The 22,102-nt window shown below is 40.0% G+C and overlaps 1 protein-coding gene across 6 annotated transcripts in view; it reads right to left on the bottom strand.

The window, feature by feature from the left end:
• LGR5 (leucine rich repeat containing G protein-coupled receptor 5) overlaps positions 1-22,102 on the bottom strand; it is a 136,846-nt gene that overhangs the window by 44,836 nt on the left and 69,908 nt on the right. For all 6 annotated transcript variants that reach the window (XM_050934750.1, XM_050934754.1, XM_050934782.1 and 3 more), the window contains exons 3-4: positions 10,725-10,796; positions 8,742-8,813 (exon numbers count right to left, since the gene is read on the bottom strand). In XM_050934750.1, coding sequence (XP_050790707.1) covers positions 8,742-8,813; positions 10,725-10,796 — 144 coding nt within the window. The remainder of the gene's footprint in view (positions 1-8,741; positions 8,814-10,724; positions 10,797-22,102) is intronic.

Genomic DNA, 22,102 nt, shown 5'->3' with positions numbered 1-22,102 from the left:
AAATGACCTCTAGCATGATATTTATCATGAGCTCACTTAAAATGTCCAAAGTAAATGCTTAAATTATGCAGAATGTAGTCCACTGTAGCTGTTTGTACTGTGTATGCTCTGACCATATGTTTTGTAGCTCATGTAAAGATACTATTCATGAAGAATTCTAAAAGTGGATAAAGTAAAAAGAGCTGACTCTCAGATTTAAGAATAAAACACTAATTCCTTCCACAACTATTACTGGTATTCTGGACTATGGTTAGTATATACAGGATCTGGGCTTAGGTGTAGTTTGACTACTATATTTTGGGGTGGAAGCTCCAGTCAGGCCAATTGACTGGGAGGGCAAATTCTGTGCCTGCCCAAGGATTGCTGTGGGGGGGGGCAATGACTCCCTGGCCCCCCCAAATTATGCCCAAGGATCTGGGACAAGATTACAGTGGTGTTGGTCCATCACTATAGTTAAGGTTGTGTCACAACTTCTGTTTAAAGGTTGGCCTTTCTAAGTTCTCTAAAATAAATATGCTTAATTGGATTCCTTCAAAATTTGACATGCCTCGGAAGAGTGCAATTGAGGGGTAATGACCCAAATTTGGGGTAATTTGAGCTAGGGGTTGTGGAAATACAAGCCCCCTGAAAAGTAGCCATTTTTCAAAAAGTTTCTGGGTGGGTTTTGTTTTGTTTTTGCATAGAGATAGAGATCACACTACTGATGTGATGTGGGACAAGATGGTCTAATTCTGTCAAATTTTACCCAAGATAATGCATAGAACCCATAAATATTTGAGGGACTTAAACTGAGAATGGTATTTAAGAAAATGTACAGTTTTTACAATACACATGTGCCAATGCAGACAAATGGCTAGAGCAGTATTTCTCAAACTGGGGTCCACAGGCCCCACTGATTAGCTCATTGAGAATGGTATCTAAGAACATGTTCACTTCTTCACTTGCATAGATGTAGGGTCTGGAAGAATCACTGTGCACCCGAAGGGGTTTCTCTGCAGTCACTTTATGCTTGCGTGGGTAGTTTGAGGGGATAGACCAAAGTCATTGCCCCTGGTGAATGTCCCACTACTGACATTTTTAGTCTGAGCTTTGTGCACCTGTGCAATAAAGATTTAATAACTCAGATTTCTTGCTAAAAGTCGTGCCTGTTATAACAGAACATTTTCAGTTTATGGGGAGGCTTCTATGTGTGCAGAATAGTCAGTAGCTGGTTTAACCAAACTTTTATATTTGGTGGCGAGGAGCTGGAGACAGGTGTGAGTGTGAGTGAGACAGAAAAAAAGAAAAAAAATGTGGGGACAGGGAGAGGGGTTGTCGCTGTGGAGAAACCAGAAAATGAGGACGGGTGGTAGGCAAGCCTTAGGTTGGTTGATAAAATCTTTATTTTACTAGCCCGTGGAGGTTGTAAGTGGCTACCTCTGGATCTCAGGGAAGATTAGTGTGGTATTTCCAAAGACACACAGTATGGAGGTTTGGCATTGACAGTACACATACCTTGACCACTGAGGGAAAAGAAATATGTGTGATGCCAGGATTGCCATGTGTGGACTGTGGGTGATTCTTGCATCACAAGGTTGCAGAAGCTTGTGGGAAAGCCAGGGTCAAACCATGACATGGGGATTGCTGACTACTGACCGATTTGGGTGGCCTGTGTTGTCATCTGAGTTTGCCCATTCTGCAACATCTAACCAGGGACTTAAGTGGCTGTGATCTGCCAGTCATTGTGGTGATTCACTTGGACGGAAATGATCTGGGCCTTAGGCCTAGTGTGCAGCTCATACAATGTACAAGAGCAGATTTGGACCACGTCAGAGATTTGTGTCTAGAAGCTGTGATAGTTTTCTCTTCTTTGGCTGAGTGTCCAAAGAATTGCTACAGTGACAATATGAAAACTATTAATATATGTTGGAAGAACATAAATTAGGAATTTGGAAGGCACATGGCTGACCAGAAAATGTGTACTGCATGGCATAGAAACATTACAGGCTGTTCTCAGGAGTACAGCTATTGGACTAGGGTCAGAGGATATACTGTCGTTATTGTGGAACAAAAACCCTGTCTGTGATTTTTCTCACTGGCTGTGCCACAAACTCCACATTCCATATACCCACTAAAGGGACCAACAAAATCAGTTGCTTAATGGAGGTGGTTTTCCACTAAGGTGAAGCAGAACTACATTCAGTGCGCCTGGATCTCTGATGCAATGCAATACAGACTGTTTGCACCGCATTGCTAGCCTAATCTGGTCCTACAGTTGGCTGAACCTGCTCAGGGAGCATCCCCTAGAGTAACAGCGATCTTCCCATGGCATGTAGCCAGCCTAAGGGTGCTCACATCAGTCTCCCTCCCTTCCGCTAGCGTATCAAAGAAAGGAGGGCTGGTTGGGATGGCCCTGTGCTAAGCGGATCCCTGTTTGATTCCAACCTCTTGTGACTGTCTGTAGCCCACTGTAAAACAGAGTGATCCTTAGGCTGCTCTAACATTGCACTGGGAGGCCAATCCAACACAGACATGTGGCAGAATGAGGGGAATGCAAAAGTGATCTTTAAGGCAGCTTTGCACATACACAGATAACCTTCACCTCACAGACTTTAAGGGCAGAAGGGACCATTATGATTATCTAGTCTGACCTCCTGCACAATGCAGGCCACAGAATCTCACCCACCCACTCCTGTAACAAACCCCTAACCTATGTCTGAGTTATTGAAGTCCTCCAATTGTGGTTTAAAGACCTCAAGCTGCAGAGAATCCTCCAGCAAGTGACCCGTACCCCAGGCTGCAGAGGAAGGCGAAAAACCTCCAGGGCCTCAGCCAATCTGCCCTGGAGGAAAATTCCTTCCTGACCCCAAATATGGCGATCAGCTAAACTCTGAGCATGTGGGCAAGACTCACCAGCCAGCACCCAGGAAAGAATTCTCTGTAGTAACTCAGATCCCACCCCATCTAACATCCCATCACAGACCACTGGGCATATTTACCTGCTAATAATCAAAGATCAATTAATTGCCAAAATTAGGCTATCCCATCATACCATCCCCTCCATTAACTTGACAAGCTTAGTCTTCAATTCAGCTGCACCCCAGGATCAGGCTCAATGTGAATGTAGACAACTTTTAAGACTGCACTTTTCCTAGGAAGGATGATTACTTTACAGGTTTCACTGATTATTATATAGTGATAATGTGTGATGGTATGATGAGGAATAAAATTTTAAACTTCATTAGATTGGGATCCCTACTGAGTGGCAACATGGGCAGAGCTTTTTGCATGAAATTTTTTCTTGTAGGAAAATGTGGTTTCATCTAAATAAACATTTTCACAAGAAAATGTTTATTTTTGACTAAATTTTGACTAAATTTTCCAGTTTTGTATTTGAAGGAATAAAAAATTGAGTTGACATTTCTAAACAAAATTTCATTTTTTTCCATTTCAAAATGCCAATTCAAACCTTTTTGGATTTTTTCTTTCTTTAAAATCTTTCACTTTTTTTGTTCCAATTCAGAATGGAAACTAATTCTGAAATGTCAAAATATCTGGGGGGATGAAAATTCCATTTCCCATCCAACGCTAGCCACAAATGAATTATAGAAAAAATTCCAGATAATTTCCACTTAAACCTTTATGTGACATCAAACCTGATAATAATGTACCCTGTATATACCAAATAGATAAAAGACAAATAAAAGCTATTTAAGAAATGCTTTGGGCAAATCTTACTGAAACCTTACTGGCACTATTTTCATATCCTGCATCCTGTGAAGTCAAGATGACTTACAATAATAAATTCAAGAGAGAAGTTTGTTCTGTTTAGTATAGGAACTGTCTTTTTATCTTGATCCTCGTCCCACTGAAGACAATAGAAAAACTCCTGTTGAATTTTAGGGGAGCAGGAGTAAATGATCCATATTACTGGGAATGCGATTCTTTGCTCGTTAATGTCTTTTATGAATAGTGAGTATGGGCAAGAGAGCACTGCCTAGTATGTCACTGATTTTTGGCTATTTCCATGGTGGCTGAGCAACAGTAAAGTTACTCATTAATAATGGTATATAAACATGAGACTAAACAGGGCGTAAAGTTTCATCGAAGTTTCAGAACTTTGTATACAATGCTAAAATAATCAAAAAGTTTCTTCATTATGAATGTAAGATTTTCTTTCCTTTTAATTAATAACATTCATATAAGGAGGTCTGCAAATTCTTTTGTTGTACGTAATCATGTATATTATTTCTTGCATTAACATTTGCAGAAACAATTCTTTTCTATTAAAATTTTCCACATCTAAAAACCTCTGGGGCATTAGAACATCTATGCTTATTCAACCCTGTTGAATATCTTCTTGACATCAAGGCAGACGGCAAGAATGGGGATGCCAGAATCCTAGGCAGTATGCAAACAACTAAGAGCACCAGCTGTTCTAAAGAAACTTCAGGGTGAATAAGGTAAGGGTAGACAGCACTCAAGTGACACTGGCAAACACTATAGACAAATATCTTAGTCCTGGCATATCAGTGATAATGTGAGCAGGGCCGGCTCTAGCTATTTCGCCGCCCCAAGCACAATGGCACGCTGCGGGGGGCGCTCTGCCGCTCGCCGGTCCCGCAGCTCCGGTGGACCTCCCGCAGGCGTCGCTGCAGAGGGTCTGCTGGTCCCGCGGCTCCGGTGGACCTCCCGCAGGCGTCGCTGCAGAGGGTCTGCTGGTCCCGCGGTTCCGGTGGACCTCCCGCAGGCATGCCTGCGGAAGCTCCACCGGAGCCGCGGGACCAGCCGACCCTCCGCAGGCACGCCTGCGGGAGGTCCACCAGAGCCGCCTGCTGCGCTCCCGGCGACCGGCAGAGCGCCCCCCGCGGCATGCCGCCCCAAGCACACGCTTGGCACACTGGGGCCAGGAGCCGGCCCTGAATGGGGGGTTACATTTAGCCATAATTCTTGAAAACAGATTTTCCTTTCTTGAGTGTAACAGAAATGAATGGCAATCTCATTATTGGGATTAGTATTTCACATTATTTCCTTTCACTTCATACAGTACTTCAGATGAAAATTACAGTACGCTATAAGGCATGATTCTGTAGAACTCAGATGTGAATCCATTATGACCTGGGCACTTCCAAAATGAAAGCACTTTGATTAGTTCCTTCAAACCCTCACGTGATACAGGAACACTGAGTTTCACGCAATCATTTGGCTCAAACCTAGGGTAGTAGATGCCTTTAAGAACTGTTGAACTAGTACATCCTCATAGTTGACAAGGGAGCTAGAGTCCCTTGTAAAATTGACCAGGATTTTAATATCCTGAGTTTTAAGGATTGTTTTATTTTTAGCTTTAATTAAAGAAATAAGATCTGCATTCTCCATTAGCTTCACATGACAGGTTAACAGTCTTACATTGTTCTCCCCAGATTTTTGTTGTTTAAAGTGAACTAAAGCATATCCTAGTTTTTCAGTATGTACAAACTATTTTGTGCGCTGTTGTCAACATCTTATTTTCTAGGATTTTGTATTTTGTAAATATCTCGTGATGCTTGCTATATATAAGTATAGCGTAGCATTTAGGAAAGGTGAACCTTAGCAAAGTATGTGAATATTTGTAACTCAAATTTCAAAAGAACTAAGGCTGCTTCCAATAAGAATGAGGCCAAGTAAGAGAGCAAAGCTATGACTCAGAGCTGAATTGAAACCTCAGTGAAATTACAGGGAAGCCTTAGTGTTGGTTGGCATAGTCACAATTTAGGCCCTGATCCTGAAAGCTGCTCTGCAGGCACGGCCTTCTGTGCGTCAATGGAATCGCACTGATTTTAGTGAGGCTGCACATGAGCACAGGACTCTGCCTCACGGAGCAGTACTTTCTCCAGCAAAGTAAGTCATAATCAGTTAAAGAATTAATTCATACAGTATGCAAGTAATGTGCACTGTACATTTTTAATCACCTCACTAAATAAAAGTCTATAGTAACTGAAAGATAAAGTGGCACCACCAGCAGGAAGGAAGATCTGCAGAAGGCAACCGAGGCAATTCAGAGTTTAAACAGCAACAAATGTCAGTACCACCAGAAGTTGGATGAAAGTGTAGAAGAAATTGTTGCTTGATTCTCCAATACATTCATTCAATTTTGGGGATTAAAACATATCTATACACCAGAGGATGGAGGAAAAGCCTGTCCTATAATGTATATTTTTATGCATAAATAAAACAATTGCTATTAAATTGGTGCTCTGAGTGAGCAGGGAAAAGTTGTAGCTTTTTTGTACTAATAAAATGAATTTAGCATTGTCACATGATCAGCTACACATCCTTTAAGGCTGCAATAGAATTAGCTTGGCTACCCATCCCTAAACACAATAATATTTTTAGAGTTTACAAAAAAAAAAAAGGATGAGAGTTGGCACCAACATTCAGCAGTTCACAACTACTCTAGCCTAAGGACTGGGTTAATGAGGCTCACACAAATCATGCCAGACTATAAAGTTAAACATAAATAAATACTAAACCTAGCTATCCTAAAGAAAACTTCGCTTTGGTAAAAGGTTTCTAAGAGCTTTTAACCTTTTAATTACTCTTTTGATAGAACTTCTGTTATTTCAAGGGTTTAAAAAAGTAACTCCCATTGTAAATCAGAAACCAAAGCAAGAGTCACCTTCTGAACAGAAAATTACTACACTCTCTGAAACAAGAAACTGAATCTCTGCACACCTTTATCTGACAGGCACAACCCAGTTGGAACAAACAAAAGAATCATGATTTTCTTTTCCTCAAAGAGTTCACTTTTGCCAATGATCTTCTTTCAGCTGATAGTAGCTTTCCTGTACAAGCCCTTATCACTCCATCTTCTGTCTGCTACACAGCTGTTTAAAGTTCTTACTGGCCTCTGTCATTCTTTTTTTATTTTAATTCTGTCACCAGATACCAGTCTTTTACACAGACCACATAACCCTATGGTATTCTTCTTCAGCTTCTTCCTTCCTACCTCAGGGAAAGACATCTCAACAAAGAATGAGAGACACTGTCATTTTACGTAGAAACGGTACTGAAAATACCACAGTCTCTCTCAAAGCACCAAAAAACCCCTTGTTTGCCTACCTTATCATGTTTTAGCCCCGAATACCTATAGAATAATGAGATTTAGCAAGATATGATTTTTATGTTTAGAAGGGGGAAAAGTCAAATGTAGTCATTAGACAAGAGTTTTCTCATGACTTCCACGAAAATCAAGGGAAAGAAGAATAACCTTAAAAGCATATGCTTGAGATATTTTACGCTGTCTCTGGTCAATAAAAGAAAAAGGTTGCTGAAGGAAGTAACAATTATTAGATAACCAATTCTTAAATTGCTTTACACTAGCATCTGTAATAAACTTTTTGAAAATACAGAAGCCAAATATTATCCAAGGCAGACATAAGAATGCATGGGCAATATTATTGCCTAGCAATATGTATATATAATTGAAAGTCACAGAGATGTCATTTTATGTTTGAAATCATTACAAAAAATTTCAGTTTTTTTTTTTAAATTTTGTCTGAATTTAGTGTATGCAAAAGATATTGCGTTAACTCCATTGGAGTCTTCTCTTTTTACACAGAACAAGGCTACAGCATAATCTGAGAGAGTTCAAGTTTTTCCACAATACTCCATCAATATGTCTCAACTCTGACCTAAGCCAGTCTATAGCATAGTCTATATGTCATCTGAGTCCTCATCCTCTCTGCAGACTCCCAATGAAGTTGCTAATTAGTGCAAACTGTGGTAATGGTTTTTGTGACACTAAATATTTGAATTTTTTTAGTGACTTCCACACAAGGACCTAAAAAATTTACAAAGTTTAATTATGCCTCCACTACCCTTGTGAAGAGGATAGGCTTTACACCAATTCTGCAGATGGGAAAAACTGAAGCACCGAGAAGTTGCTATCTGAATTTTCACATGTCCCCCATATGTAAGGAACCTAAGATTTTGAGTGCCCAGCTCTGGCTATCTTGATGTCTTAAATTCAGCACCCAAAATTAGTCAATACTTTTGAAACTTTAGACTCCAGTTTCTTGCCCAGGTCACAATGGATGTTTGCGGCTAATTTGGAAATAGAATGTTTATCTACTGACCCCCACTCCTGTGTTACCCACAAGACTATCCTTTCTTACTTGTTTACTGGGAACTACTGTAAGACAACTCATATCACTTCACATAAGCCACTAAACAGCCCGCTAATGGTAACTTTTGGTCTCTGGACCTGGGCAATAGTTCTGATAAAATGGAGGCTCATAGACAAGGCTAATATGGTACAGCCAAATCATATAAGTGTGGGGACCTGTTTGCCTCATGTGATTCAAGCATATTACACAAAAGGGAATTAATAGTGTTTTCAGTGTCGTAAAGAAAAAATTTATTACAATGTCAATTAGAGATTTAAAAATATATTAAAGGTGTTCTTCAGGAAACCTTAATCATGAGAAAGATCAGCAGTGTTCATGAAAGCAATTTCTATATCAAATTATACTTGACCGAACAGTAAGTATCACAGTGCAGTGGATCTTTGCTCAGACTTTCAACCATCTTAAGGTACTGTAAAGCAACTGTCACATGAAGTCACTTCTGATGTTTAACTGAAGAATATGGTATTGTAGTTGAAAATGAATTCAAAAGGAGTTGAGAAGAAAAAGTTGGCCAAATATACTATTTGATAACAACATTATCTTATAAATTATACTACACTACATTACGTTGTTAATGTAACTATCAAGTATACTTACAGAGACTGAAGACTGCGCAAGTTCTGGAGTGCTTCTGTAGGAACCTGCTTTAACTGATTGTTCTGCAGCATTCTTCATTAAAATCCGGAAACAATGTAAGAAAAGGAAATTATTTTACTTTACATACTTTAGGCCAAATTTTGCTCTCTTTCATCCATGAAACTCCAGGAATGGGATTGTATGGGTATTATGGGGTGCAGTTTTTGACCGTATCAAATTAAGATGTAATTTACACATCTATCTAAAAATTATTAAACCACCTTTAAAACTCACATTTTGCATTCTTTTATTAGTGGATTTGTCTTCTCAAGGTGAGCAAATACCTACAGCATGAACTAACTGTATTAATAGTAGCATGCTAGCTAAGAGCTGGATTTTCAAAAGCATCAGAGGCCGTTCAGAATACGAAGTCTCACTGGCTTTCAATGGGACTTGTGCTCCTAACTCTTTTCAGGTGCTTATGAACCTGGCTCCCCCAAAAAACTCACATCCCTTCCTATTTCTTACTCAGACAAAATTTCAAAGGCAATGGACCACCTCCTGAGATTCTTACTCAAGAAAACAGCTATTACAGCTAATTGGAATTTTTCTCAGTAAAGACTTTAAAATTTGACCCAGGTAGAGTTTTGCCTGAGAAAAGATTACAGAATTTGGTTTAGTGAGATTAGTTTTTTCAAGTCTACAGAGGAAGTTGCTCCTTGTTGCACAAAAAAAGGCAATGACCTGAAAAACAATCCATTCTATATCTGTCACACCACCTTCTTCTCAGGGGCTGAAATGCACTTTTCATTTCTTTTGAATTTGATGAAACATTTGGGGCTAGAGCAGGAACAGAGAACTTCCAGAAAAATCCAAGAAGTGCCAAAGCCAGAGGTCTATGCCTGGGTAAACTCCCACTGTGCAAAAGGGCTTTGCCTGAGTAAAAATGAAGGACTCTATTGTGCTGCTAATGCCCAGCCAATCAGTAAGGGAAAGTGCAGAGGGGAGTGTGACCAGCTCTCCTCTATGTCCAGCCAGAAGCTGAGCTGGTCACTGCAGAAGGGGTAGTGCGGCTTTGGCCCTGTTCCTTCTCGGTCCCCAGTAGAGGAGCTATTTCTGACAGTAGCACTATCCCTTGGTAGCCCTAGATCTCCCTGAGCCAAAGACTGCTATTGTGCCAACTCCTGAGTGGACAGTGGTGAGAGAGTCCTTGTTACCTTCTCCCCACGTACACGTCTTGCAGTGGCTGGGCATATTCCTGAAGTGAATAGGATATCTGGATTTGGCTGATACTGAATAGGTCGTTGGCATTTTATTCCAAAAGGGGCAAATTTTGACATCCTTACCCAGGCAAAACTTCCCCTGAAGTTGAGTTAAGTAAATAGAATAGGATTTGGCCCATAATCCTATTTTTACAATTTTTATTATGTGCAGTATTATACTTCTCAAATGCACAAGTTTTTAATCAAAAATAAATGCAAAAAAGACAGATGATATTCTTTAACTCGGTTTTTTATGGACCTGAGCTTATTCTGAACTGATTACATCCATGATGATACAAGATTTAGATATGAACAGAGAGCTGTATTTAAATTATGCCTAGTTTACTGTAATTAATCTATCCAGCTTGCCCCTCAAAGCTAAAAGAAAAATTATCCTCAATTTTATCCAACCATTAAAAACACCTCAGAAGCTTTTAGACTTGAAGTCGAACTTTTGTGGACAGTTAAAGAAACGATTAACTGGAACAATTTTTGTCTTTGATATTGTACAGTGACATTTAGTTGATGAACAGGCTGTTTTAGAACTATCTGTGTTTAGGACATTTTCCATATGATAAAGCAAAGATATACAAATGTTAATATGTATCTTCATTCCATCTGAATCGCACACAATGGACTGATCAAAATATGCAATTTACTTGATCAAATCTTTACATGTTAATTAGTTTCCTGGAGCATTTAGGAAATCAGAAATATATCAAACACCGCACAGTTTACTTACAGCACTTTAAGACTGAAAAGGCCAGCAAATGCTCCCCTGGGAATGTATGTCAAGCCATTTCCTGCAAGACGTCTGCAGGGTTTAAAAAAAAAAAAAGGGAAAAAAAAAAAGGGGGGTAAATATATTTCTCTTCATGTGGAATTAATTTGGTTGTTACAAAGCAACATGAGTATGTTTGAACCACTGATGCCAAAGGCAGTTGTTTAGGAGCCTTGTTTTGTCATCATTAATATACTGTTTAAAAAAATCCTGTAACTGTGTATTCAATTTACTGGCAGCTGAGCTGCACAGACAAATGCACTTTCACTATAAATCAAGTTTATGGTTTACAATGCATATCTAATTGTTCATACTGTTCTTTTAAAAGAGTAAACAATGTCTAATACTAAAATATAAATAGGCTGACTAGCAGTGGTATTATGGAACATTCTGGCTCATATTTTTAGAACTGTGCATGCATAACTTGTGCGTTCATTTTAATGCAATTGTGCACACAATCACAGTACATGCACACATTAATGATCATGACTCATTTACCATGACTGCACATTAAGTAATGAGAAATGCATCTTTTCCCCAGGCATACGTTTATAATAATGTGGCCCTCAATGTAATTGCCAAAATTTCTTACAATACTTTCCATTTCTACAGCACCTTCCCTTTTTTGGGTGTGTGTGTGTGTATGATGTCTTACAAACTTAAATAAATAAACATCACAAATGCATTTGTTAGGTCTGCTATTTTTCCAAAAGGAGATGCATTCTTCAGGATGTGCAGAAGAAAGATATCCCATATTTGATGAGAAATAATGGATCTATCGTTCATATATGGCCCCCTGCAATATGGTGTCTGAGTATCTCATCATTTTTAAAGTATTTATCCCCACAAAATCCCTGAGAGGTAAAAAGTACAGCTGGGCAACTGAGCCTTAAGATAGGCTAAGTATCTTGTCCGATATCACACACTGAGTTGGGGGCAGGGGGAAGCAGGCATTTGAACACAGCTCTTCAAAGACTCAAGCTAGAGTCCTAACCCACGGGCCACCCTTTCCCTCAACAGAGTAGGTAAAAGAGAACACTGTAACCAGGACTTGACCAATGTTGCAATAACACTCCATACCAAAGACTCCCAGCCAAAAAGGCTCTGCTGAGGTTCATACTTTCTGCGTGAAGTGGAATATTCCCTGTGGTAAAGCTTTAATTGGAAAACCACACCTGTTCAACAGCTCCTGAATAAGGATCCCAGCTATTCAGAGGAGGGAGGGGACTGTTAGTGAAAGATGGACCATGCCTATTTCATTGGAACACTATGCACCTTTACGGTTGCGTTTCAGTAGGATAGTACTTATTTTTCCAGATTCAGAACCTCATTAGACCTTTTTGTGGCAAATTGTACATTTAGCGTCTTGTACTATTTTGAAGTGTAGTAGCTTAAAATCATTTTTTGAAACAAACAAAAACGTTTGTGATTATAATTCTATTAATATACATCTGTGCCTATTTGGAGGAAATTAAGGGTGAGTTTAGCTGCTTTTTGGAATATATTTGAGTTGATTCTAATTGGCTCAAGATTTTCTCGGTCAAAGTGCTTTTTTTGCAGAATTCTCTCTGGGAGAAAATGTACCAGAGTAATTTGTCATTTTTCATACAAAGACTTCACGGCCAGCAGGATGAATATTTTAGTCTAATTTGACTTCCTAAGACAAAGAACTTCACCTAGTAATTTCTGCATCAGGACCATGATTTTTAGAAAAACATCTAGCCCTGACTTAAAAACAGCAAGGGAGAAAGAATCTATCACATCCCTAAGTAATTTTTTTCAATGATTAATTATCCTCACATTTAAAAATGTGTACCTGTTTCTAGTCTGAACTTGTCTAACTTCAGCTTCCAACCACGAGATCACATTAAACTTCTGTGCTTTTAGATTAGTGGTGGGCAACCTGCAGCCTGCACACAGCTGTCAAGGTAATCTACTGGTGGGCCGCGAGACACTTTGTTTACATTGACCGTCTGCAGGCACGGTCACCCGTAGCTTCCAGTGGCTGCGGTTTGCTGTTCGCCACCCCTGTGGCGCTTCCCACAGCTCCCATTGGCCAGGAACAGTGAACTGTGGCCACTGGGAGCTGTGGGCAGCTGTGCCTGGGTACGGTCAATGTAAACCAGCTGTCTTGTGGCCTGCCAGTGGATTACCCTGACAGGCCGTGTGCAGCCCGCGAGGCACAGGTTGCCCACCACTATTCTAGATTAAAGAGCCCTCAATATAGAAATATCTTCCTCATAAAGAAAGCTCCCTGTAGATCCTGATCAAGTCACCTCTTAACTGTGATAAATTAAATAGATTGGGCTTCTTTAGGCTCTCACTGTACAGCAAGTTTTCCAAACCTCAGATAATTTTTGTAGCTCTCTTCAGAACCATTTCCAGTTTGTCAACTTCCTTTCTGAAGTGTGGACATGAGAAGTGGACTCAGGATTGTATTAGTGGTCTCACTAATGCTGTATACAGAGATAATACCACTTCCGTATTCCACCCCTACTTCTGCAGCCAAGGATCACATTCATCTTATTTGCTACAACATCAGATGGGGAGCTCATATTCAACTGGTTATCTACCATAACTGCTACATATTTTTCAAAGTTACTGCTTTCCAGAGAAGATACAGTCTTTCCTCTTATAATTGTGATCTACATTCTTTGTGCTTAAATGCGTACCCTTGCATTTGGTGGTGTTAAAATACATGTTTGTTCAAATGAGTACACCTTTCCACGCAATCCAGGTCAGTTTGCATAATTGTCCCCATCATTATTTACCATTCCACTAATTTTTGTGTCCTCTGCAAACTTTACCAGCAATTACTTTATATTTTCTTTCAGATTATTGTTACAGATGTAGAGAAGTATTGGGTCAAGACCAGATCCCTCCAGGATCCCAACAGAAAGATCCCCCATTGCTTGAGGGTTCCCCATTTAGACTGACTTTTTGAGATCTATCAGTTAACCAGTTTTAATCCATTTGATATGGGATGCACTGATTATGTATAATGCTATTTTTTAATGAGAATGTCACATGGGACCAACAGAAGTGTTAAGTATATTATGTCAGCACAGTTACTTTTATCAAGCAAACCTGTGATCACAGCGGTATAGTATATCAAGGTTGTTGGACAGTACTTATTTTTCATAAAAAGATGTTGATTGGAATTAATTTATATTACCATCTTCTAATTTTTTACTGATTGCATCTATACCAGCCTTTCCATGATTTTGCCATGGACTGATGTCAGGCTAACCGACCTACAGTTTCCCAGGTCATCCCATTTATCCTTTTTAAATTTTGGCAAAAATTAGCTTTTTTCCCAGTCCTCTGGAACTTTCCCAGTGTTCCAAGATTTGGATCAGTGAGATCCTTGGCCAATTCTTTTAACACTCTTGGGTGAAAGTTATCTGGTCACTTCTGTAGGGCACACTGCAAATTTGGTTGCTCTATTCTTGACAGTTCTTTTAATGCTGTCATGTGTTTTTCTACTTGCTATTCCCATCCTACCCTAATCTGGGCACCAAAGGGAAATCAATTCTTTTGTTGCTATCACAGGTAGCTAATCTGTAGGACATTGGTTTTATTCTTCTCTCAGAATAATAAACATGGTCGTTCATGTTGTCTATGTTTAAATTTGAAAGGTTGTATGGTTTCTGACGTATGCATACTTTGCAATTTTAAATAACATTGACTGCATTTGCACACTTAGGATATGTTTTCTCAAAAGTCCACAATGAATTTCCCTGTGTAGTTAGAATTTTTTTTATGCTTCAGCACTGAAGCCAGTGAGTGCATTGTTTCTGGGGTTTTGTTTCCCATTACACTAAGTCATTCAAGTCATGATTTCAGTTGGACTTTGGATGGACTTTGATTAATGATCTGAAACTGGATGGGTAAATACCTCCCTCCCCTACAGAGCTGAGGATGGATGGATTGTCTGCCTCCATGGTGGTGCATTTAGTTAATGATTTCTGAAAGGGGGAATGAATGAGTTTGTTTATAGTCCTTACATAACCAAACATCTGGCCTCTGTTGTTTGTATATGTTTTAAATTTAAATTTCAGAAAAGTTGAATTTTTTTTTTTAGTTCCCACAGTTCCATGATTTGTTGTTTCAGAAATATTACACTAAACAAAAAGAAGACTGAAATATATGACTTCTCCATAATAAAAAGGCAATTAAAAGGAAACAGAGTTACTGCATTTGTTTATTTTTGGAGGCCATTGGTTTAGAATCCCATTTCAGAATCTCACAAATAAAGAACCAGTACTACAGTAACTTACACCTCTGTGGCATAATTTTACTCAGATGAGTAGTCTCATACCTCTCAATGGGGCTACTCACATAAGTAACCTTCTGCACGTGCTTGAATTTTTGTAGAAGCACGGGTTGAGCTTGTACACTCAGGGTATATGTACACAGCAATCCCAGGTAGAAATGCTCACAGTAGCATGGCAAAATATAGCAGTGTAGATGTGGTGGCAGGGGCTTCATTGCAGGCTATACAAGTACACTGGGGACCTACTCGTATTGCAGGAACCAGTGTGTTGACTGTGCACCGCTATTTTTAGTCATGCTAGTGGAGTTATGTCTATCCAAGCTGCAGTCACACCTCAGATTGCAGTGTATATATACCCTAAAATGCTGATTTTTTTAAAAAAGTAAAAATTCTGTAAAAATAAAACAAAACACTAAGCTGATAGACATGTATATTCCTGCAACTCTGTACTGTTGCAGCACAGTTCTGCACAACTAGCAATCTCAGCTCAGGAAAGGAGTTATAGGGGAATAGGTGAGATAACGGCAGTGAGGTTTAAGGTCTATTGTCAGAGCTACATAAAAAGACTTGTTTGGTATCTGCTTAGACTATTCCTTGTACATTTATCCTTTTGTACACTTCACTCTTTCTGCAGAGACACAGCCATGGGAGACGGTGGTTACTGATGCTGGAGTGAGAACGTTCCAGGTTCTGAAAAGTGGGTCTCTTGCTTTTGTTTAATTGGTAAAACACTTCTGGAAACTTCAATAAACAAATAGAAACATTTGCAGTTTTCTTCCTGTCTGTCACAGCTGATTGATGCTACAACTTTATTAAGAGCAAACAAAATTCAGTGTAATTATGCTGCTATTTCCAATATTTTGGCACAAGGTGGGGCCCTTTTATAGTAGAAGAATTTTGATCTCCCAGCACAAAAACTTCACTGTATGTGGAGTTTCACTATGATAGGTGAGGGCCTGCCTGGCAAAAATGCCACCCACTTGCATCAGTGGGTGGGGGAAATTGATGGGGCTGGTGGGGAAATGGTCCCAACAGTAAGGGAGGGAGACACTCATCAAGGGACAATAGGTCGCTCCTTCCCCTGGAAGTCTCTGGCATCCATTGGCCAGTTGGGGGAGAGGGGTGCTCACTGGCCAGCCTTCCCCTGCCCAGGATCTCATCCCATGCAGGAGCCATGTGGAGCCTCTTTCAGCTCCATTTCAGCTGTCTACCTAAACTAGAAATGGGAACCTGGCCTGACAGATGCGGTGGCTTTAGCTGATCAGCTGTTTAGGGGGTCAGGAAGGAATTTTTTCTCCCATGGGTCAACTGGTGGAGGGCCAAGGAGGTTTTTATCTTCCTTGTAGCACTTTCAAGCCACAGTGGGTTAAGCAGGAACATGCTTAGTACCTGACTGAGGTACCAGGGTGGAGTTGTTTATTCATCGCAACCTGTGGCCAGTTTCCAGTGCAGTTAAGAAAATAAAATGAATGGTTCCCAGAGATAAAAGATTTTGATGATGCGCTTGGGCTCAAGTGATAGGGTGAGACCTTGTGGCCCTCATGGGTTGAGATTCCCACCCAGCTGCACCCTCTGTCTCCCTCAAGGGCCGGAAGGGGACTGGATGGAGGGTGCTAGGACTCAGAGAGAGATGAGTCCTTCAGGGTAAGCTGAGGAGAGCCTATCCCATGTTATGGGTTATATGGTAAGGGGTCTTGTAACCCTTGCACTGGAACCTATTACATGCCTTGTATAGGAGATGATACATGATGAGCGGGCAGTGCCCCTCCCTTGTGTTAAAGTTTAATAAAAGTTGTGGCCTGCTACTCAATTCCATGCATATGTCAATCCTCATTTTGCTGTTGTGTCCATAACAATATCCCCTTCTCTTTTCCTCCTGGTTAGGCAGGTGACTTTGCATCATTCTCAGCAACCTTATGTCCACTCGTAGCAGCTTGCAGCTTTTGGGAAAAACAGCTCCTCTTCACTCTCCACTGTGAATGCTGCAGCAAGACCACCCCAGCTCCTCATAACTTCCTGCTGGGAGTAGTAGAAGCGAGGTCAAAAGACAGCATGCCATCCCTTTATGGGGACCATGGCAGATTTTCTTCTCTTCTCAGGTAAGGCCCAGTCCTGCAAAATGTTGAGCCCTTCTGAGAAGTGCTGACCATCCTCAATTCTCTTTAGAGACAATGGAAGTTGAGGATGCTCATCACCTCTTGGAAGAGCTCAGTGCCACGCAGGACCAAGCCTTTCGAACAGAAGTAGAAGGGAAGGCAATGATCTTTTTGTAAAGGAGCATTTACGCAACACTAATATGGTAGATGATAACTGTGCATTTTGATAGGATTAGCACAGTGGAATCTTCTTGTATTGGAATGAACTAAGAGGTTCTGAAGGTGCCGAAATCACTAGGAGTTAAGGGCACACAGAATTTTGTTGGACGTGCTCAACGCGCCTCAGGAGCAAGCATTGTAAAAAGTGTCACTATTAAAGGAGTGAAGGTCCACTGAAAGTCCAGTGGAGTGAAAGTCCACTGAAATGCACTGAAGTAATTCTGGACTTTCAACTTGCATTAGTGGAAGTGGAGGTCATTACAAGTCTGTTGTGTTGTTATTTGGCTGTTAAAATATAAGAGCAACAGTTGGATGTGTCTGTTCAGAGAAATGCCAGTGCATGTTCTTTTATACAGACCAGGCTACAGCTATTTTCATGAAACATTTCTAGTAGTTTGCTTTGTACTGTATTTATTCACTCCAGATTTTATTTGCATATACCATATTGCAACATTCTGTGGTATGCAAGCACGTTTGCAACTTGCAATCCTCTGGCTTTCCAAATATACTAGGGAGATGGCTATAAATTGTGTTCCTTGAACTACTAGCACTGCCTTTAGCTCTTTCCGACCCTGAATTTTAAATTCTATCTGCTAACTGATTTACTGACATCATCCAGGGGATAAGAGAGTAGGGAAGAACATGTGCCAAGGCTAGTGCTATCATGGATTAGGCCATATTTTTCTTTAAAAAAAAATGAAGATGAACGGGTTACCAGAGTTGATGTCTCAGCTGAATCAGTTTTGAAAGCTATCCATCTTCTCTTGAGAAGGGTGGTTTGACTCCTTTGATGCTAAATTACATACTGTAACTAATACAATCTCCCAGACTGGTAACTGAGAGGAAATAGTAGAGAAGAACCTTAAGGCTTTTTGATTCTGTAAGCAAAAAGTATTAAGTGCCCTGATTCGGCAAGGTATTTAAAATATGAACCTAACTTTAAGCATGGGAGCTGTCTCACAGATATCAGATACGCATTAACAGTAATTCTAATTAATGGTAACTCTTTGCTGTATACAAATATAAAATCTACAAAACTTTACTAAAGCATTGATAATCAGCATATTGGTCTGTCTCTCTGGTGTTTGGGACCAGAGGTAGTGGAGAGTGTCTAGGTAATTCAGTTTTGTTGTTTTAATATTATTTCCAAGCGTCTGATCCCCCGTCCATCTATCAAAATTGTTTAGAATACTTAATAAAGGTGCAGGGTGAAATTCTGGCCCCACTGAATTCAGTGAAAAAACTCCAATTGACTTCAATAGGGTCAGGATTTTATCTTCCTTATTTAAATCAATCAATTAATTCTTCTATTGATACCAATACTGAAACATTTATATTCTTGTAATACAAAACAGATGTTACAGTGGGACTGGGGAGGGGAAGTGTAAATATTAGGTATTACAGCAAAATTGAGATTCTAATTTGTTTTCTAAAATGACTGATTCTAGATGTAACAAAAAAATTGTTCAGACTTCAGGCAGAATTTGCAGATCTTGTTTTTTCTGCTTCTATCTTGTTTCCTGCCAGCCTTAGGGTAATTAATCACCAAAAGCATTATATTTCTCTTTTTAACTATGATGATGCAAAACCATTTTTTGCTTCTCAAATCAAAGTAAGAAAGATAGCTCTGTCAATATGGATAGCCAGTCTGATATTGATCGGACAGACTATTAGATTGAGGCAGCTGCCTATAATTTAATATCTATTTAATGATTATTCCTAGGCCAATCTCAGTAATAATATTTAATGTGTGAAATTAAAACCATATGGCTGATATTTGCTCTAAATTTGCTTTCCTGCAAGATGTTTTTGAGGACTTATCTTTTTAGACAAAAAGTTATGAATTGTTGATAGTGATTATCATCTCTCTTTATTTCATTTTGTCTCATTATGAATTAATCACCTAATTATTATGAAGTGATAGATAACATAAGAAAGGACAGTAATGCGGCCTGAAATTCTATGTCATCAAGAAGCTGATTTATACTGAGCTCCTGGAACAAAATGTTTAAAACATGCTCCTTCCTTGCAAACAAGGGGCAAGAGTTAGTTGTGCTGCACACATATTTACAGATACTATGTTCTTTACTCCACTTACATTTTAGTTGAAAATTCAAATACAGCATGTTTCACTGTAGCAAAAGCCCCAAATGGCTTTTAAAATACGTGCGCCAAATTCAAAGCTAGTGTAACTGGAGAAGGTCCATTGACTTCACGTATTCCTCCCATCCCTATTGCTTGATCAGAACACTACACCATCTTTGATCTTGATCTGGCCTTGATCATTGATGTCTGCCAGTTAAGAAACTGGCTCAAAATGTACTATTACCCCCTCCTTCTACAGAGGGGAGGGCATTTCTCTGCACCTGCAATGATAAGACCACTGAAGATAATGGGCTCATGTTTTGCTAAGCTGACCAAGGCCAGTACTGAGGACAAACTCTGTTTTGCTTTTAACACTATAGAGCCCTGCTCTTTTCAGATGGCTCTAACTATGGCACTCTGCTAGAACAGAAGCCATGTAGCTTCCTCCAGAGCAGACAGCAAGACCAATTGTGAGGAGTACTTGAGTATGCTCAAGTAAGCATCTTTGTTCTTTCTACCCCAGACTCTAAACTCATCTCCTACATAAGATCCCACAGAACTAGGAAACAAGAGATTCAAGTTGACTTTTATATTTGGATAGTATTATCACTAAACCCACAGGCCAGCCAATAATCTCTTATTAAACTTCTTATTTTAAGTTTAACACTTACATGTAACTGAAACAATAAATGCTAGGTCAGATTGATCCAAATCCAGAGTTTTGGTTCTAATTTGTTGGGCTAGCCTTAAAGAGTGTATTTCAGATTTCTGAGCACCTATTGTTTTCATCCCGGGTGGCAGTATCACCAGTATGGGAATAATGTATAATGTCAACAGTATCATAAGTACATTGACATGTGATGTACTGTTAAGAAGATAGTTGGACAGAAAAGTGTGGCAATTGTTTTTGTCATTTCCATGCTATGTGCTAAACATGGAGACTGTGTGGGGCCAAAATTCTGGTGCTATGTAGTTGCTATTGCACACTGATGAGTGGTAAAATGAAGCCACAGTGAGGGCATATTAGAGATGTTACCACTGGCACTGCCTCCAGCAGGAATGGTGTGTATGCACTTGTGTTCTGAAGTTCAAAAAAAACTTGTGAAAAATGACTGGTTTTGGATGCCTTTTGCCAAATTTCCAGGCTTGTGAATGTGGGAGATGTAAACATGATTTTGGCTGAATTAGCATATACACCTCTACCCCGATATAACACTGTCCTCAGGAGCCAAAAAATCTTACCGCTTCATAGGTGAAACCGCATTATATCAAACTTGCTTTGATCCATTGGAGTGCGCAGCCCCTCCCCTCTGGAGCACTGCCTGACCACGTTATATCCAAATTGATGTTATATCGGGCCGCGTTATATCAGGGTAGCGATGTAATTATTTTACAACTACAAGAAAGTAGAAAATTGCACTATTTAAGTATAAAAAAATATTCACCTGCCACTGTGCATCCTAATCAGACAACAATGCTGCAGTCCACGTATCTAAACTCCCACTGACATAGAAGGAAGTTAGGTCTGTGAACACACTGAAGTACTGGGTCTGAAATGTGCAAGACTTTGGTTAATTAAATTCAGAGTGCCTCAGGATCTATAGCTGTATAGCTCAATTAACATTTTCCCCATTTATGCAGTGTTGTTGTAGCCACATTGGTCCCAGGATATGAGAGAGACAAAGTGGGTGAGATAATGTCTTTTATTAGATATTATTGCACCAACTTTTGTTGGTGAGAGAGAGAAGCTCTCAAACTTGCACAGAGCTCTTCTTCAGGTTTGTGAAATGTACTTGGAGTGTGACAACTAAATATAAGGTGAAACAGATTGATTCCATTTGCTGTCAGTCCTCACTCTTGACCCATTCAGGTCCCCAGCCAACCCCCTGCTGGGACCTCACACTCCTTCCCCTCAAATGAGGGTTGAAGGGGGAGGGGCTATAAAGGAGGGTGGGGTTGGCTCCCTGTTATACTTGTCATAGGAGCCCTGAACCCCTGCTGTTTCAGCTTCTTTAAAGAATACCTCCTGTAAATCTTTACCAATCCATTTAATCTAATCTTCATATCCCTTCCCTAGAGTACCCGCACAGGACACACAACCCATGCTTACATAACGAGTTGCAACATCATAGCTTAACTCCTCTTTCATATTCATGCTAACTAAGCCGCAACCTGCTGTGGGAAAGGCAACCCCACCCCCCTCCTCTTGTTGGCCAATCTGGTGGTGAGGGAAAAAAATGTTTCCCAGAAAGGAGCAATTAGCATTATGCCCACAGCAGAGCAGGACATAACTTGGTATTTAACTATATCCATGGGGGACAGGGTGGGTGCTGTTCTATCTGGTCCAGATAACAGAGGGCTTTTCTTGCACCTGCATGGACCTAAATAGTCTCCCTTCTCTTCCGGTCATGGGAAGGAGGGGGAAGGGAAGGAAGGGTTTCAGCAATGGGTCACTGTTTCTCTCTGAGTATCTAGGCCTTAAAGGGCCACATCCCTTTTCCTAAAAACCAGACAATGTCCCCCATCTCTTAAACTACAGGTCGTTATCTCTGTTGGTTGCAACATCTAAAAAGGTTTCCTTATGGCTTATTACAGTCTCTATCTGTTAGTTGGTATTGCAATCCACTTCTTTGTGACAATTTCTGGGTAACTGAAGCTGTTAA

The sequence above is a fragment of the Gopherus flavomarginatus genome, chromosome 1, assembly GCF_025201925.1.
Source record: "Gopherus flavomarginatus isolate rGopFla2 chromosome 1, rGopFla2.mat.asm, whole genome shotgun sequence".
Classification (NCBI taxonomy): Eukaryota; Metazoa; Chordata; order Testudines; family Testudinidae; genus Gopherus; species Gopherus flavomarginatus.
The sequence above is the reverse complement of the archived record's forward strand: the minus strand, read 5'-3'. Positions and strand labels throughout refer to the sequence as shown.